At 40.9% G+C, this 19,817-nt stretch overlaps 1 protein-coding gene and 1 long non-coding RNA gene across 2 annotated transcripts; both read left to right on the top strand.

Annotated features, from left to right (window-relative positions):
- Positions 1-11,133: 11,133 nt before the first annotated feature.
- On the top strand, positions 11,134-13,291 carry LOC131926709 (uncharacterized). Its single transcript, XR_009383548.1, has 3 exons — positions 11,134-12,274; positions 12,579-12,863; positions 13,005-13,291. It is a non-coding gene; the product is annotated as an uncharacterized LOC131926709 (long non-coding RNA).
- A 396-nt stretch (positions 13,292-13,687) lies between these two features.
- On the top strand, positions 13,688-19,070 carry LOC131902807 (leukocyte immunoglobulin-like receptor subfamily A member 5). The gene is made up of 4 exons (XM_059253770.1): positions 13,688-13,902; positions 14,021-14,319; positions 18,308-18,358; positions 18,461-19,070. Exons 1-4 carry the CDS (start codon positions 13,688-13,690, stop codon positions 18,598-18,600), a joined length of 705 nt encoding a protein of 234 aa, XP_059109753.1. The 3' UTR covers positions 18,601-19,070.
- Positions 19,071-19,817: the final 747 nt, after the last annotated feature.

The raw sequence follows: 19,817 nt of genomic DNA, 5'->3' as shown, positions 1-19,817 counted from the left end.
ATTGGGCTCTTCTACCACCACATTAAGACTCTTACCCTGTACTTTGTTGTGCACTTTTGAAGATTTTTCCATTCCTCTATTTTAAGTCCATGATGTAAGGTAACATCTAGTGTCACCAATGAGGTTTACATTCTCACCTCTGTATATATTTTGCTTTTCCTCAGTCTCATGTGATATTTTCCTTTATTATACATCACCACATACCACATTGTGTATTATAAGACTATCTGTCCTGAAGAGATCTGTAAGGTCACACCTAAATCAATAAATTCATATACATGTGGTTATCAGTCTCCTAAGTTACTCTATATCTCCCAGGGACCCTGATGAATTCTTACTGGATTATATTAGCATACAATTCAATGATCACAATGCCATCTTTCCTTTCTGTACCAGGTTATCTCCTTTTTTGGTCCTCTGTCATTCTTTCACATAGCAAATAGCATCCTCATCAAATGATGAGCAGGTAGGGTTGCCTGATACTGGCCTTAACATCTTCCATAAATTATCAGCTAATTTAATTATATTCTTTTTTAATGATACAGTGTCAACTGTCAAGTTATAGAAATATAAAGTGAAATGATATGAATTGAAGGGGAAAGCAAAGCTTGAGTTTGGAATTTTCATGATCAATCAGTAGAACTAGTGATGGAGATAATATCTGCATGGGCTACTGACAGCTCTTCTCCTAGGGATGGGTTCAATGTGACTTTTAAACTGAAACTGATACATACATATGAGATTGTATTTGAAAGTTTTCATGTGTCTTGCCTGGTTCTGCAGCTGCTCAGACTCAAACACACAGAGGTTTATGTTATTTATAATTGCTTGGCCATTAGCTCAGGCTTATTACTGACTAACTCTTACACTTAAATTAACCCATAATTCTTATCTATATTTAGCCATGTGGCTCGGTAACTTTTCTCAGTTCTGCCTTCTCATCTTGTTTCCTCTGTGTCTGGATGGGGACTGCTGACTCCTTTCCTCTTCTCAGCATTCTCCTAGGCTGCTTGCCTCACCTATACTTCCTGCCTGGCCAATCAGTGTTTTATTAAACCAGTGTTCAAGATCATTATCCCACAGCATTTCCCCATTTCTGTCTAATCAAAAAGAAAGGTTTTAACTTTAATATAGTAAAATTATATATAATAAAATAGTTATCTAGCAAGAATTACTGTTACAATATCTAGTCTATTTGTATTTGGCAAAATTAAAGAAAATATTTTGTCTATTCTATATTTGTGAGTCTAAAGTTTCATATCTAATTTATCTTTTATCATAACCAAAGAAAATCATAATTATAACTATCTAGTCTTCAACTACATCAAAGACCTCAGAAGGATACAATATTATCTAAGTAAACAGAAAGAGCATTGTAAGCAACTTCCAAAAATCTAGACTGACTGAGACAGCTGTCTGCCTGGACAGTCATCCAAAGTTCCTCTGCAATGTTGGGGTATTCATATCAGCCCACAGGCATAGTCTTTCAGTCATTTTTTCTCTGTGTCTTGTAGAATTTTGGCAGTTTTTTCTGTGAAGCAGGAACCTGAAGGAACATCTTGTCTTACAAATTTCAGTGGGCACCTTCCTATGGAGCCTGCATGTCCAGTTGATACAACATTTTGTCAAGCAGTTCAGGAAAGCAGTTTCTTGCTCAAATGGCTATTTTTGCCAAGAAGAAGATAAACTCCATATGGAGTGTCTTCAATGCCCATCTTTCTCTTTGAAGTAAATCAGTGCTGCCAGGAACAGATTTGTCTCACTGTCCAGAAAGTCTAAGTTTTTAAAACATTTTAAATGCCATATTCTGCAGGTCTTTGAAGAGTTTGAAGATTACCTACCTAATTGAATTATATCTATGTATACCTAGAAAATTTAACATGACTATTGGAACATCATAGAAGACTAATAATGTGTATTTCTTAGTTTCCATTACAATTTAAATGAGCTGTACAAACATAATAACTTAAACAATATAATATAGTATAACAAAATTAACTTTAAATTTGTATCAATAAACTAAAATCTATATGAATGTAAAACATTTTAAACAAGTTGCTCTTTAAAAGTCGATTCAACAATCCATCCTTTTATCCTGTCTATATCCTATATTTCCATATCATATCCCCCTTTCTTCTTTTAAAAAGATATTGACTATGACCAATAACAAATTGTAACCAATAATCTAAACAAAGACAAACATCCATAATCCATTTTTTGGGGAATCTGGGCATAGTTTTCTAGGCTACTTCCTTCTGATAGAGGGTGCAGGTATTCTTATGGGGATCCTGAGAATAATTAAGAATTATGGTCAAGTCCTGACTGAAATAGTCTGTGAGGCGGTATTCTCTGAGGCAGTTGCCTTGAAGTTGATTTTGGATGTTGGATGATATGGGCCATGGTGTCATTGGAGACCTTTCAGGGGTCTTGGCTGGTCAAACCTGATCCATCATAACCTGCAATAAATCCATAGCCTCTTGCTTTCTGTAGAAACAAAGGCAGAGACTCCTTTCCAAAGCAACATATTCTTAGATCCAAATTTTGAAGTCAAGATACCTTTAATATATATATTAAATTAATTATATATATATATATATATATGGGCTTAATTTAGCAGCCTTTACAATCAAATGTCTTTCTGCAGTTAAAAATATCAAAGACATTGCAATCCAGATTCTCTGTGTAATATCCAAGTTTATGTGGCTTATTTTTTTTGTACTACCTTTACTATCTCTTTAAAGACTTTATTTTTAAAAACTATTACTTAATGTAACTGTCTATACTAATTTTCTTCTCTCTTCCAAGCCTATGTACATTTTTATACATATTGTAAACCATTTAAAGTCTTGTTCCATCTGAATCTGTCTTGTGAATCTATTGCTTTAAACTGCAGTGATTGGTACTGAAGCAGAAGCCTTGGCTACTGACTCTGCCCATTTCAGCTTCCCAACATGGTACATGTAATTCACTTCCAGCTCAGGGAGCCATGCTCTCCACTGACTCTGGGAGCAAGTGGGTCCATGCCTCCATCCAGCATTGTGTATCCCAGAAACCATTTTTTTTTTGAGACAGGGTTTCTCTATGTAGCTTAGCGCCTTTCCTGGAACTCACTCTGTAGCCCAGGCTGGCCTTGAACTCACAGAGATCCTCCTGTCTCTGTCTCCCAAGTGCTGGGATTAAAGGTGTGCCACCACTGCCCAGCCTCCAGAAACCATTTTTTTTGTCTGTATTAGCAAAAGCTATATTCACCATGCAGCATACTGCACAGCTTGGAGACCCCTCTGTATAATGTGGCATAGTTCTAGCCCACATGCCATGAACCCACATGTTGTGGTGTCTCTCCACCCACATGAGACATTAAGCAGGAACCTGTTTTGGGCTCCATTTAGAATTACTCATTAAATGTTATCAGGTTTCAGGTGGAAACTTGAGCCATTGGGTGCCATTTGTAGCTGAAAGTTTTCCTGTGTCCCACCTGGTCCACAGATGCTCAGACCCAAGTAAACACACAGAGGCTTATTTTAATTAAAATCACTCAGCCATTAGCTCAGGCCTACCACTGACTAGATCTTACACTTAAATTCAGGCCATTTCTGTTAATGTATATGTTGCCACATTACCTTTATCTGTGTGCCATGACATGCTGCTCACTGGATGGTGGGCTGATGTCTCCTGACATAGCCTTCCACTTCCCAGAATTCTCTCTGATTGTCCCACTTATACTTTTTTTAAAAAATTAAAACTGCATAGCTATATCCGTCATATAAGACTTTAATATCCCTTCCTGTCCTTCTGGTTCTATGCATTTAACCCACTCTATACTCTGTTTTACTTCAGATAAGGTTTCAGTGACTATGAATTGAGTAGAGACTTCTTGTAAAAGCCAGATTGTATCCTAGGATTCTTGTAAAATTATAGAAACATTAGGATCAGAATCCAATAATCCTTGAGGATAAATTTGCAGGCATTTGCTGAATAATTACTGGGAACACCTGTGGGGGTGTTCTTATAAACATAGGCAACCATTCCTCAAATCCATCATAAGTTGGTACCATAAATCCATAATTAAGTATTTCCTTTTTTTTCTATCAGGAAAATTCCTATTCTTTCCCCATTTCCTATAGGAAAAATTTTCTTTTAATTCTTCCTACTTTCCTTTTTAATATTGGAAATATTTCTTTTTTATCTGCTTTCTTTATCTTTTCTCTACAGGGAAGTTTCTTTTTTCCCTTTTTATTCTTTGTCTCAGATGCTCTTGTATTTTTAAACATGCAGTTATCCTTTAAGCTTTTCTTATTTCTGGTTCTGTTTCATCTGATGGAGGAGGAGGAGAGTTATCTCCACTGTCATGTTTTCCTCACTTTCACTGTCCTCTGAAACAGCCTTCCTATCATCCTGTGAAGGAAAGTTCTCTTCATCTGACTGACAGTTTCCAGCCTGAATGTCTTCATTTTTACTTTCTTGTTCCACTTTAGATATAGCTTTAAGTGACTCCTCACCCTGCAATGGCACCAGAACATTTGAAATTAAATTACATAAAGACCAAATTTTAATGATATTTCTCTCCATTTTGTAAGATATTCTCTACAAAAGTTTATTTTATTATAAATAAACAATTTTCCTAAATTGATTTTTTTATTTAAAATTTTTTTATTCATTTTACATACCAACCACAGATCCCCCTCTCATTCCTTCTCACTCTTCCCCTACCCCTTCCTCATAACCCACTCATTCCCCTCCTCCAAAAGGCTAAGGCCTCCAGTGGGGAGTAGGCAAAGCCAGGTACATTCAGTTGAGCCAGGACCAAGCTCCTCGCCCCTGCATCAGCACTGATCCAGACATCCCACCATAGGTAATAGGCCCCAAAAAGCCAGCTCATAGTACCAGTGATAGATTCTAATCCCACTGCCGGGGCCCCTCAAAGAGACCAAGCTAAACACTGTCTCCCATATGCAGAGGGTCTAATACAGTCCCATGCAGGTTCCACAGTTGTAGAACTAAAGTTCAGGAGTTCCACAAGCTTGTTTCAGTTCTCTCTGTTGATTTCCCCATCATGATCTTGACCCCCAAACCCTTGCGCATAAAATCATTCTTCCCTCTCTTCAACTGGACTCCCAGAGCCTGGCCTGGTTTTTGCCTGTGGATCCCTGCATCTGTTTCCATCAGTGACTAGATGAAGTTTCTATGATGACAGTTAGGGTAGTCACCAATCTGATAACCTGGGTAGGCCAGTTCAGGCACTCTCTACACTATTGCTAGTAGTCTAAACTGTTGCTAGAGTTTTCCTGCCTGGCCCACGGTCAGGGCAAATCTCTCTCAGGCTGGAGAATTTCTCTCCAGCTCCCGCCACCAAGTCCCGCCAGTCCCTTTTTTTTTTTATTTAAACTGCTTGGCCATTAGCTCAGGCCTGTTATTGTCTAGCTCTTACTCTTATATTTAGCCCATTTCTATTAATCTTTACTTTGCCACATGGCTCATGGCTTACTGGTACCTTACATCTTCCTTGTCCTCATGGCGGCTGGCAGTGTCTCCCCCTCAGCCTTCCACTTCCCAGAATTCTTTTCCTTGTCCCGCCTATACTTCCTGCCTAGCCAATGGCCAATCAGTGATTTATTTACTGACCAATCAGCAACACATTTGACATACAGACCATCCCACAGCACTTCCCCTTTTCTTTTCTTAAAAAGGAAGGTTTTAACTTTAACATAGTAAAATTACATATAACAAAACAATTATCAAGCAAGAATTATAGTTACAATATTAAAGAAGAGATCCTATCTATCTTATATTTGTAAGTTTAAGGTTTTATATCTAACTTATCTTTTATTATAACTAAGGAAAATGGTAAGTATCTAGTCTTTAACCACATCAAAGACCTCAGAAGGATATATTACTACCTGAGAAATGGAGAAGGATATAAGCAACTTTTAGGAGTCTTGTAGGGTAGACAGAGACAGCTGGCAGCCTGGACAGTCATTCAAAGTTCTCTTGTAAAGTTGGGGCATCTGTCTTCAGCCCACAGGCCTAGAGTCTCTTATTCACTTTTCTCTGTGTCCTGTAGAATGTCTGGCAGTTTTCTCTGCAAAGCAGGAACCTGAAGGACCATTTTGTCAAGCAAAGTTCAGTGGTCACCTTTGTATGGGTCCTGCATGTCCAGTTGATCAGACAGTCCAGGCAAGAACAGTTTCTTGCCCAAATGGCTATTTTTGTCAAGGTGAAGATAAACTCCATATGGAGTGTCTTCGATGCCCATCCTCCTCTCTGAAGTAAATCGGTGCTGTCAGGAGCAGACATGTCTCACTGTCCAAAAAGTCTAAATTTTTAAAACATTTTAAATGCCATATTCTGTAGGTCTTTGAAGTGTTTGAAGACTACCTATCTATCTGAAATATATCTATGTATACCTAGAAGACTTAACTAACATGGCTACAAATTATCATAGATGACTATTAATCTATTTTTTAATTATCCATTACAATTTTAAATGAGTTACATAAACATAATACCTCAAACAAGAATAGAAATATATATACAGTATAACAAAATTAAGTTTAAATTTGTATCAATAAACTAAAATCTGTAGCAATGTAAAACATTTTAAACAAGTTGTTACTCTTTAAAAGTAGGTTCATTAATCTATTCTTTCATCCTATCATATCTAAACTATCCCCTTTTTTTCTTTAGAAAGAGATTGTATTTATAATCAACCTGCTTTAAATAAAAATATTGGTTTTTGTCTGTCCCACACCAGAGGGCTCTTCTGATTTGGGACATAAGAATCTCTTAACCATTTTTTTTTTGAGCAATATGTCTGGGTTTAGAGGGGGAGTGAGCCAATTCCATCTCTAAAGCCAGCTTGGTATATTTGGGAATTTGGGCGTAGCTTCTCTTACTACTTCCTGCTGGAGGGGGGCGCTGTATCTTATGGGGACACGAAGAAAATTTTAGGATCATGGAGTAGTCCATGAGGCTGTATCGTCTGAGCCAGTTGCCTTGGAACCATTCTGGATGTTGAGTCATCTGGGCCATGGTGTCATTGGAGACCTTTCAGGGGGTCTTGGCTGGTCAAACCTGATGTATCTTAATCTGGAACAAATCCATAGTCTCTGGCTTTCTGTGGAAACAAAAGCAGAGACTCTTTTCCAAAGCAACATATCCTTATATCCAAATTTTGAAGTCAAGGTACCTTTAAAATATACATTTTGGCATAACTCAACAGCTTTTACAATCAAATGTTTTTCTGCAGTTACGAATATCAAAGAGAACATAATCCAGATTCTTTGTGTGGTAGCCATCTTTACGTGGCTTATTTTTTTATATTAGCGTGAGCCTATTGCTTTTAAACTGCAGCCTTCTAAGCCTGAAATGGCGCAGTGGCTGCTGGCTCCGCCCACTTCAGCTTCCCAACATGGCGGTGGTCCGCTTTCCGCCAGCTCTGGGAGCCGTAACTCTCAGAAATAGTGGGTCTACACTTTTACCAAAGTAGCGTGTAGCCCAGAAACTTCTTTTTTTTTGTTTTGTACTAGCAAAGGCTAAATCCACCACATAGCTTAATGTGTTACTTGCAGAGGCCTCATTCCTGCCATACGGCGGCAGGTCAAGCACGCACGCTAGGAACCCGCCAGCAGTAGCTCAAACACGCAGGCTGCCGCTAACTTGAAAGAGACAACTAGGAACTGTTTTCAGCTCCGTTTTAGAATCTTTTTACTCAGGTTTTAGGTGGAAACTCGTGCCCCACGTTGGGCGCCATTTGTTGCTAGAGTTTTCCTGCCTGGCCCATGGTCAGGGCAAATCTCTCTCAGGCTGGAGAATTTCTCTCCAGCTCCCGCCACCAAGTCCCGCCAGTCCCTTTTTTTTTTTTATTTAAACTGCTTGGCCATTAGCTCAGGCCTGTTATTGTCTAGCTCTTACTCTTATATTTAGCCCATTTCTATTAATCTTTACTTTGCCACATGGCTCATGGCTTACTGGTACCTTACATCTTCCTTGTCCTCATGGCGGCTGGCAGTGTCTCCCCCTCAGCCTTCCACTTCCCAGAATTCTTTTCCTTGTCCCGCCTATACTTCCTGTCTAGCCAATGGCCAATCAGTGATTTATTTACTGACCAATCAGCAACACACTTGACATACAGACCATCCCACAGCACTAAACTGGGGTCATCCTTGTGGATTCCTGGGAATTTACCTAGCACCAGGTTTCTCTCTAACCCTATAATGTCTCCCTCTTCCAAGATATCTCTTTCATTCCTCTCCCACTCCATGCCTCCCCCAGCTCAAACATTACATTCCCTCATATTTTTATCCCCTATACCCTACCTCTATTTCCTCCTTTACCCCTAGTTTACTCAGGAGATTTCATCTATTTCCCATTCCCAGGATGATCCATGCATCCCTCCTAGAGTCCTCCTTGTTAGCTAGCTTTTTTGGAACTGTGGGTAGTTGTCTGGTTATCTTTGTTTAACTTCTAATATCTACTTATTAGTGAGTGCGTATAATGTTTGTCTTTGTGAATCTGGGTTACCCCATTCAGGTTGATATTTTCTAGTTCCATCCATTTTACTTCAAATTTCATGATGTCATTCTTTTTATAACTGAGTAATACACCATTGTGTATATGTACTACATTTTCTTTTCTTTATCCATTCTTTGGTTGAGGAGCATCTAGGTTGTTCTCAGGTTCTGGCTATTATGAATAATGCTGCTATGAAAATAGTTGAGCAAATGTTCTTCTGGTATGATTGAACATGCCTTTGGTATATGCCCAAGAATGTTACCACTAGGTCTTGAAGTATAGTGATTCCCAATTTTGTGAGAACTCACCATCCTGATTTCCAAAGAGGCTGTACAAATTTACCCTCCCATTAGTAGCATAGGAGTGTTCCCCTTGCTCTACATCCTCTCCAACATAAGCTGTATTCAGTGTTTTTGATCTTAGCCATACTGACACATGTAAGATAGTATTTCAGAGTCCTTCTATTTTCATTTCCTTGATGACTGAGGATGTTGAACAATTCCTTAAATGTCTTTCAGCCATTTGGGATTCTTTTGATGAGAATTCTCTGTCTAGATCTGTAGCCCATTTTTTAGTTGGATTGCTTGGTATTTTGATGTCTAGTTTTGTTAGTTTTTTGGATGTCAGCCCCAAGTCAGATGTGGGGTGGGTTTAAATCTTTTTCCATTCTGTAGGCTGTCATTTTGTCATATTTATCATGTCCTTTCCCTTACAGAATCTTCTCAGTTTCAGGAGCTTCCATTTATTAATTGTTGCTCTCAGTGTTTGTGCTACTGGTGTTATATTTAGGAAGCATACCTTAAAAGAACAATACTCAACTTCACATGGAAAAACAAAAACAAAAACAAAAAAACCAAACAAACAGGATAACTCAAACAATCTTGAACAATAAAGCAACTTCTGGAGGCATCACCATCCCTGAATTAAGCTCTACTATTACTGACTCTTCTTTCTGATGAGGTCTCCTCAAAGTTCTCAACACTTGCTTCCATATCTTCAGTTATAATTGAACATGAGGAGTTGCCTGAAATTAATGGCCATGCTGTTTCACTAATACCAAAAGTTATGTAAGCTGTTTTTCCTTCACATTCACTCCATTTCCTATTAACTGACATTTTAAAAAGTGCAATACTGTTGCTACTGAGAAGGAAGTTTCCCATGAACCCCTGCTAATCCTGGAGTCCTCTTACCCTGAGAGTGATTTTCTTCAGTCCTCAGAGATGTCTGGAATCCTTTGTCCTTCTTTAAGCGCCACATTGTGCATTAATATCTTGTATATTGAGTGTGGGTATATGTTCAGGCAGATATGTGAAAAGTTGTACAGAGGCACATCAAGGATGAATGTTTATCCTTTTCTAGCTGTAGGATGGATTCACTTCTATGGACTATACAACCATTGGTAAGTAAAGGATCACTTATTGTTTTACAAATCACACCTTTAGCAAGCCAATTTCATATACCAAAGTCTTTGTTCTAAGCCCCCAAGAGGGATAATGCCAAATGCAAATTCTCAGTTTTACCATAGGTTTTGTTGTTGTTGTTACTAAATTTGTATAGGCTTAGATCCTCTAGGAAAACTCTCAGATTAAACTTCAAACACAAGGTATGGAGACAGGGGTAACAATCACAAAAGGCAGATCAAGGCTAGATGCTAACCCTCCAGTGTCAAACCAGGCATAGCTTGTGGGAATTCTTCCTTGAGGTTTCATGAGTGCAAGGTCCATCTTTTCTACAGAGTGAGTTCAAGAACATCCAGAGGTAAACTGTGAGACCCTGACTCAAAAAAAAAAAACAACCAAATTTGAAAATGTTTGCTCACATCCCTCTAAGGAACACTTATAAAACTCATTGTTTCACCCACTTGATTTGGATAGAATCATGTCTTTGTCTCTGTCATTGATGTACCTTCTTGGGGAAGTAGCCATTCAGTATTCATGTATCCCCAAGAAAATTTCCCACAAATTACCCAAATTATATCTAGGGCTGGGTAGGAAGCTGGCCATGATAAGGAACCTACAGCATTATGAGTGTGGTCTGGCTGAATTGATATGATTGAATGTTAGAGAACCAAGCAGAAACTCTGACAGGAAAAGATCAGCTCTGAGCCCCCTCAGCTGAAGGTGTTGGTTCAGAAAGATGCCAGGATTATTTCTTGTTAAGTCCTGGTCTTTGGTGAAGAGGACCAACCAAGCAAATGTAGATGGTATATGGGAGATGCTCTGCAAGAAGATTCCAAAATCAGTTATGGGTTTGTAAACCAATCTCACAGGAAGCTGACTGAGCAAGGGGAGCAGATTGAGAACTGCCTGAGTCTCAGGAAGCTATGTGTCAGAAACCAAAACCAAAAGTAACGAAACCCACAGGAACAGAGACCACATGTTTTGGAGCTACACCCTTCACAGCAGTGGGAAAACAAAAGCCACTTGCCTAGAAAGAGCTGTTCCCTTTTTTTCCCCTGCAAGGACTGCCTGTATAATATACTCTTGACAGGAAAGCACCATATTGCACAGGCAATATACTTTGTGTCTGTTCATTTGTCAAGAGGATAATTCTGCAACTTCTGGCAACTGGAAGATGCTATGAACCCCAACCTCACAGTTCTGCTTTGTCTTGGTGAGAAATGAAGTTGTGGAGAGAGAATTCTGCTGTGAGAAGTGGTCTACCTCCTAGTTGAGCAGTAAACCATCAAGGGTGTCTCAGTAGCTCAGAAGGCATCTGGAAGTGGAGGTCCTGCTCAGGCTTCAAGTACATACACTCACAGGTAACTCTCTTGCAGGACTGAGTGTGGGACCCAGGAACCCAGTGCTGGCAGGTGAGTGTCTTCCCAGCTTTTCTAAAGTGTACATTCTCAGTGGGGATCAAAGGTCACCTCTGAAGAAAAGAGATGGAGAAGAGATGTTGTGGGCTGTTGCTGGTGTTGTCTGCAAGGTCCTGTGACTGAGAGCATGGAATTAAACAGAATGTCTTCTGACCAAACTTGCATTTGTTGTTGTTGTTGTTGTTGTTGTTTGCTTTTGTTTTGTTTTGTTTTCAGGGGGCCTCTCTAAATCCACACTCAGAGCTGTGCCAAGTAATGTGATAACCACTGGGGAGCAGGTAACTCTAATTTGTGAAGGCCCCTTAGATGCTCAGGAATACCATTTCTATAAAGAAGGAAACCCACATATCCAGATACCAACAGCTCATGAAGACACTGAAAAAACGAACAAGATCTTTATCTCATCCATTAGAAGTCATGATGCAGGCCAATACTGGTGTTATTATAAAAGCCCTGCTGGTACATCAGAACACAGTGATACCCTGGAGCTCGTGGTGACAGGTGAAAGGACCCTTCCCAAACACTAGGATTTGTCTTGAGGAAATGATTATATTCCCTGTGGGGTCCCTTTGACAATTCTGGAACAGGGGTGACCATGTTAGCAATATAAGTCCACTTAGGAGGTTTCCTCTTTTCTCCTAGGAGTCTACTCCAGCAAAGTCACCCTTTCATCCCTGCCCAGCCCTGTGGTGACCTCAGGAGGTTATGTGACTCTTCAGTGCTCCTCACAAGAGGAATATAACAGTTTCATTCTAGTGAAGGAAAATCAAAAATTTTCCATGCGCATGGCCTCACAGAACACATACACTGGTGTATTCCAGGCCCTGTTCACAGTGGGTCCTGTGACTCCACAACAGAGATGGAGATTCACATGCTATGGCTATTACCTGAACAGCTTACAGCTGTGGTCAGTACCCAGTAACAGCCTAGAACTCCTGGTCTCAGGTAAGGGAGCTTTAGATTTTGCTTTGAATGACAATTGGCCAGATATGAGGTCACAGGGAAGGACCTCATATGTGGTGGGTTGGTGAGCTCATGCTCCTGAGCCCAATGTCACAGAACTCGGGATACAGTTGTGAATAAGGTTCAAAAACCAGGATGGACATTAAAAGTAGAAGCCATTAGGTCCAGGGAAGAATGATGTCTTTATGTGTCCTTCTGCTGTTGCAGATCAGCATAACTATCATTTGCAAGTGTGAATTTCTTTGTGCAACTGTCTTAACATACAATTTTTTCTTGTTCTTTGCAGGGCCCCTCCACAAACCCACCATCTGGGCTGAGCCAGGCACTCTGATCACATTAGAGAGTCCTGTCACCATCTGGTGTGAGGGGACCAGAGAAACCCAAATATATGTGCTACATAAAGAGGGAAGTCCAGTACCCTGAGACAGACAGACCCAAAAGGATCTCAACAATAAGGCAAAATTCACTATCCCTTCCGTGACAAAAATGCATGCAGGGAAATATCACTGTTACTGTTACAACTCTGCTGGGTGGTCACATAACAGTGACACCTTGGAGCTGGTGGTGACAGGTGAGAGGATTCATCCCTAATCTCAGGACCTGCTTTGAAAAAGGGACTACATTCACTTTGAGGTCCCTTTATCAAATTCATTAAGAGTGGCTAATGTATACTTTAACGATTAAACTTCACAAGTTTCCTCTTCTCTCCTAGGAGTCTATCCAAGCAAAGTCTTCTTGTCAGCCCAGCATAGCCCTGTGGTGACCTCAGGAGGGTCTGTGACCCTTAAGTGTTTCTCACAGAATGAATATAACAGGTTCATTCTAATTATGGAAGATGAGAAATTCTCCAGGCACATGGACTCACAGTATACATACTACAGGGACTTCTGGGCGCTGTTCACTGTGGGTCCTGTGAATCCCCCAAAGAGATGGATTTTCACATGCTATGGCTATTCCTGGAACAGCCCCCAGCTGTGGTCAGTACCCAGTAACCATCTAGAGTTCCTAATCTCAGGTAAGGAAACCCTAGACTTCTCTCTGAATAATAATTGATTTGACTAAAGATCATAAAGAAGGATCTGATATATGGTGGACTAATGAACTCAAGCTCCTACGTCCAATTTCACAGAATGTGGGAGACAAGGGTGGATAATAACAGTGGTACTTAGGAGTTCATGAAAAGATTGGGTCTTTATGTGTCCCTCTGCCTTTACCAATCAGCTTAAGTGTCATTTTCAAGTGTAACCTTTGCACAAGTATCCTAAGAGATGTGTCTCATTTTTTTTCTACTTTGCAGGGACCCTCCACAAACCCACTATCTGGGCTGAGCCAGGCACTCTGATCACATTAGAGAGTCCTGTCACCATCTGGTGTGAGGGGACCAGAGACACCCAAATGTATGTGCTACATAAAGAGGGAAACCTAGAACCCTCCGACAGACCAACCCAAAAGAATGACAGCAATAAGGCAAAATTCATCATCCCATCTGTGACAACACTGCATGCAGGGAAATATCACTGTTACTCCTACAACTCTGCAGGGTGGTCAGAGTGCAGTGATACCCTGGAGCTGGTGGTGACAGGTGAGTGTTTGTACAATACTCAGGAATTGTATCCTAAGACATGACTCTTAAAACGTCGGGTCTGAATGTATTCTCACTCATCAGTCTTTCAGGGGACAATGCAGACTGTATGAGCCCACTTAATTTTCCATGTTTATCTCTTCTAGGAGTCTCCATAAAACCCAGACTGATAGCCCTGAACAGCCCTGTTGTAACAGTAGGACGGCCTGTACCCTCTCCTGTACCTCAAATCAGGGATACAACGGGTTCAGTTTAATTAAGAACAATCAGAAGTTTTCCAGCTCCATGGGCTCACAGAATGTACGTACTGGGCTGTCTTCTGCCAGGTTCCAAGTGCGTCTCATGACCTCCAGCCAAAGATGGAGGCTCAGATGCTATGGCTATAACACAAGTAACCCTCAAGTGTGGTCAGAAGGGAGTGACATCCTGGAGATTCTAGTCTCAGGTGAGGAAATTCTAGCTCTCTATTGAATGACACTGACATGGTTTTCCTCTGGAGGCCCTAATGTGTGATAAATACAGGGAAAGATAGGTTCTTGAGCTCACTGATGAAGCAAGCATACTGCAGGAGTCAAGATACAGAGACCAGTGAGGTTTTTCAATTGTGAGAATTGAACCTGGGAGGGCCAGGAGAAAGATGGATCCTCACATGTATCCATGTGTCCTTCGGTTATTCAAGGGTCAAATCCAAGTTTTACTTGCCTTGTGCAACTGTTTAAATTCCCACATACCTCTCACCTACTTCTTTGTAGGGACCCTCCAGAAACCCAGCATCTGGGCTGAGCCAGGCTCTGTGATCACCTCAGGGAATCCTTTGACAATCTGGTGTGAGGGGACAATGGAAACGCAAATATATTTCCTGTATAAAGAAGGAAGCCCAGCACCCTGGGACAGATTGACTGCACCAGTGCCTGATCACAAGGCCAAGTTTTTCATCCCTTCCATGACAGAGCATAATGCAGGACAATATAGATGTTACTGTTATAACTCTGCTGGGTAGACAGAGCACAGTGACCCCCTGGAGCTGGTGGTGACAGGTGAGTGATTACTCAGGAATCATATGAATTCCCAGATGTGACTCTTTAGAAAAGTTTGCTCTGAATGTATCCCCACTCATTCCTCAGGTCTGGGGGACAATTCAGACTGTGTGAACCCATTTAATATGCTGTATGTATCTCTCCTTGGTGTCTACACCAAACCCACCCCTGTCTGCCCTGCCAAACCCTGTTGTAACCTTAGGAAGATCTGTGACCTTCTCATGTATCTCAAATCAGGGATACAACAGGTTCATTTTCATTAAGGACAAGCAGTTCTGCAGCTCCATGGACTCACAATATGTGTATACTGGTCAGCCTCCAGCCAGATTCCAAATGAGTCCCATCACACTCAGTGAAAGATGGAGTTTCAGATGCTATGGCTATTACTTAGGAGAGCCCCATGTATTGTCAAAAGGGAGTGACATAATGGACCTTCTAGTCTCAGGTGAGGAAGCCCCAGGCTCTCTATTGAAAGACACTGAATCTGAAACAGTTTTCCCCAGGAGACACTAATGTATGATAAGTACAGGGAAAGAATGGTTCCTGAGCCCACTTATACAGAATACAGACTATGGGAGTCAAGATACAGGAAGTACTGAGGGGTGTTCTGAGAAGGGAAATTGGGAGGGTGAGGAGAGAGAAGAGTCTTCATATGGCTCCATATGCACTGTTATTCAAGGGTCAAGTCCAAGTATCATATTCACTGTGAAACTGTTTAAATTCCCACATCCCTCTCACCTACTTCTTTTCAGGCACCCTCCATAAACCCACCATCTGGGCTGAGCCAGGCTCTGTGATCACCTCAGGGAATCCTGTAACAATCTGGTGTGAGGGAACCATGGAAACTCAAATGTATTTCCTGTATAAAGAAGGAAGCCCAGCACCCTGGGGCAGATTGACTGCACCAGTGCCTGATCACAAGGCCAAGCTTATCATCCCTTTCATGAGAGAGTATAATACAGGAGGATATCACTGTTTCTGTTATAACTCTGCTGGGTGGACACAGCACAGTGACTCCCTGGAGCTGGTGGTGACAGATCTGTGGACACTAAGTGTCACAGTCTTCACATTTTCTGTGTGTGGGTCCCTGAAAGCTCTGCTTCTTGGGAGAATATGACCCACATGCAATAACAAGGAAAAGTTTGATCACACTAACATACTAGTTGCTGCTTTACACTTCTAAAATGTATGACACCATGTGGTTGATTGTAAGCAAGTTTAAGCACAGTACAAATTCGGAAAAAAAGATTGCTGGTGTAATAGAAAATCCAGTGAACAACTAGGATTAATTGCATCAAAACTCAACTCAAATGTGACCATGAAAATGGGTTCTATAGCTAAAGGGCCTTTAATCTAGTGTGGTCAATGACTGACATAGAGTAGATGTCAGCAGGCTATAAAGTGTATAGCACATCTTGCCTAAGAATGGGCTTTATTAACTGAGAGTTAATGAAAAAGTCTAGGGAGACAGAGTCTGGGATAAACATTCTGGGGTATTCACGTGATGCCTGGAGCTACAGATAGATGGTCCCCTGGTTATTAACAACATCCACTCCCAGCTCTCTTGATAGAAAACAGGTATTTATTCCATCAGTTGAGGAGACACACTGCATGAATAACTTTCCTGATATCTCCCATGTTACTTGTGAGATAAAGTACATCAAGTCCTCTACATTTTCCCTCAAGAAATATATCTTCCAAATGCTTTTACCTACAGTCCAACTGCTGGTGCCAATGTATCATTTAATAGGCCGTGTCCTCTTTTCACTAAGGGTCCTCAAAGGTAAACCTACTCTGTCATTATGGCCCAGCCCTGTTGATACCTCAGGTGAGACCCTCCAATGTATCTCATCAAAAAAATATGATTGGTTCATTAAAACTGGGGAAGAACAGAATTTCTCCAGGTCCCTCATGGCTCAGTACACAAACACACTGGACAGTCCCAGGCTCTGTTTCCTGAGATCCCTGTGACATCAACAAGAGTGGGCCCTTTAGATATTATGGATACTTCAAAAGTAGACCACATATCTGGCCAGTGGCCAGTAACCCTCTGGAGATATTTGTCTCAGGTGAGTAAGTCTCATTCACTCTCATCATGAGAACCCTTTATCACTAGCTCTGCTGGCCTGAGGATGGTTCCAGTCATGATGGCTGAAGGGAGCTCTTGGCATCTGTTGCTCAGAGGGGAGAGCCCTTGACAATGATAGGAAAGAATAGGGGGGTGAATTATCTTAGTTAAAGTTTCTAGTGTTGAAATGAAATATCACCATCAAAAAGCAAGTTGTGGAGGAAAAGGTTTATTTGGCTTACACATTCACAGCACTGTTAATCATTATAGGAAGTCAGGACTGGAACTCAAACAGGTCAGGACCCTGGAGGCAGGTGTTATTACAGAAGCCTTAGATGAGTGCTGCTCACTGCTTTTCTCCTCATGGCTTGATCAGCCTGCTTTCGTATAGAATCCGGAACCAACACCTCAAGGATGGTATCAACCACAATGGGTTAGACCCTCCCTTCACCCCCTGGAGTTGGACCATAGAGGTCTAAACTAGAACTCTGTTGCAGGATTGGTCCAGGGACCAAACTAAAGGTGGGATAGATGGATTCTCTTCTGAGAGGGACAGACACATGTAAAAGCTCCTCTCCTTTGGGATTCTCAGTTTCCACTACTGTAAATTGGAAAGCCCTGGCCTATATGTTAAGTTTCTTTTAGTTCCGACCTTATCTGTGTCTTTCTCATACAGAGAAACCACTTCTGCAGTTGTCCTGCCCTATCTGACACTGTGATGGTGACATTGTGCACGTGTACGCAACAGGCCAGGGCTCTTTCCTTTCAGTTCATGCATTTTATCTTCAGAGTAGGGAACACAGTTGAAGTTTGGATTTCTTGCATTTAATCCTCTACAATGTGCCTTCCTGCTGGGTGACGAGTGGGTAAAATGTCTAGGAGTGAAAGGAGTCAGTCTTACATTGCATGGCTATATGAGTAAGAGGTAGTAAACACAAAGACTTGGTGTGGACCTCACACACAATTCCTCCTTCATGAATTTAGCTGCATGTTCCCATGCCCCAGACTGAGCATAGGAAGGCTTCCTTAATTCTGAATTGAAAATTGGTTGTTTTTTTCTTCAACAACGCTTAGTTCTTGATATAAACTTCATGCTCAAGTGTCTTACTCTGAAGTATGAACTCAAATAGCTCGATGTGTGTGAAGAATCCAGAAGGAATCATGGCACCCTAGGGAAGGATTGATACTGGATCCTTCTGAAGTTTTGTGATTAGCCTAATATGAAATTATAAGACATGAAAATTGCAGGAAATATGAATGTTGACTAGAGAAGACACTCTGCTCTCTTAAGTATTTCATTAATTGTGTACCTTCTCTTCTGTACCTAGGAACTGATGAGAACATCACTATATCACAAAACATGTCCAAACCAAAGACAGGTGAGTACAAATTCTCACTCATACAGCTTTTCTGAGGGTTTTGATATCTGATCTTCCTCGGGTGATTTTCTTCTTCCCTTCATTCTTTCTCCACAACCACAGACTCAGAGACACAGGATCATCACACAGTGGAGAATCTGCTCAGAATAGGGATGGCAGGCTTGGTCCTTGTGGTCCTTGGAATACTGGTGTTTGATGCTTGTCACAGCTCTAGACAGGATCAACACAGAAATGGACTATGAATGGGAAGTACAGCAACACATATTTTGCAGTGTCATGGACTAGACACTAAGTATGGGGTTTCAGGGTGGATTTGTAAGAAGATACAGTGCTCATGTTGGAGAACTGACTAGGGGTCAATGTGAATTGAGTGCAAGGGAAATAAATGTCTGTTTATTGGGATGGAGAGTACTTTCCCCACCAATCAAAGTTATTCTCTTACATCTTACTGTGGACCTTTGCTGACCAGTGCCTCCTTTCTCCTCACCTAATGACATGGGGGAACATCCTGTACCATAAACTAGGGTTGGCTCCTAATCTATGTACTTATTCTGCTTTGTCTTACTTTCATGTAATTTTCTATTATTTTAAATTACTATGTTCCCATCAACATTACAAATTTCAGGTTCTTTTCTACTGAGAACAAAGTACTAAACTCAGTTACAATAAACATCACTAGAAATAAACCACCAGGATAAAAAATAAGTTACTTTATTCAAATGATTTTCTGAAACCCTTCTTGCAAGCTTTGGGACCTTCAGTTTTCACCATATGTCCATTCCATGATTCTGTTAATATGGAAAAGATTGCCACTGATATACCACTGTTAGAACTCATTGGCAGGATATTATTCACATGGTGTGGTGGTATTGTGTTCCCCAAAATACTGAGTACCCTAATAAACTTATCTGGGGTCAGAGAACAGAAAAGCCACTAGATACTTAGGATAGGCAGTGGTAGCACATGCCTTTAATCCTAACATTCCAGATGCAGAAATCCATGTGTTCAAAGATACAGCCAAGCGTGGTGACTCACACCTTTAATCCCAGAAAGTGAGCCTTTAATCCCAGGGAGTGGTGGTAGAAAGCAGAAAGGTATATAAGGCGTGAGGACCAGAAACTAGAAGCATTTGGCTGGTTAAGCATTCTGGCTTTCAAGCAGCAGTTCAGCTGAGAGCCATTCGGGTATGAGGACACAGAGGCTTCCAGTCTGGGGAAAGAGGATCAGCTGAGAAGTTGGCCAGGTGAGGTTAGCTGTGGCTTGTTCTGTCTCTCTGATCTTTCAGCATTCACCCCAATACCTGGCTCAGGTTTGATTTCATTAATAAGACCTTCTAAGATTCCTGCTACAACATGGCTTTAAAATCATTACTTATAAAGCAAAGTTCTAATGTAAAGTATTTTATGATTTCTCTCTACATAGCCTTTCCCGGATCTTAAATACATTTATTTATTTTATT

The sequence above is a fragment of the Peromyscus eremicus genome, chromosome 1, assembly GCF_949786415.1.
Source record: "Peromyscus eremicus chromosome 1, PerEre_H2_v1, whole genome shotgun sequence".
Taxonomy (NCBI): Eukaryota; Metazoa; Chordata; class Mammalia; order Rodentia; family Cricetidae; genus Peromyscus; species Peromyscus eremicus.
Note: the sequence above shows the minus strand (reverse complement) of the source record. Positions and strands in the feature narration are given on the sequence as shown.

What these genes read in the sequence shown, in the direction of transcription:
- LOC131902807 (XM_059253770.1), top strand. Translation starts at nt 13,688, where the DNA reads ATGTATGTGCTACATAAAGAGGGAAACCTAGAACCCTCCGACAGACCA. An exon ending in CCTGGAGATTCTAGTCTCAG is followed by an intron (nt 14,320 to 18,307) that starts GTGAGGAAATTC and finishes TTCTGTACCTAG; the next exon opens with GAACTGATGAGAACATCACT. An exon ending in CATGTCCAAACCAAAGACAG is followed by an intron (nt 18,359 to 18,460) that starts GTGAGTACAAAT and finishes CCACAACCACAG; the next exon opens with ACTCAGAGACACAGGATCAT.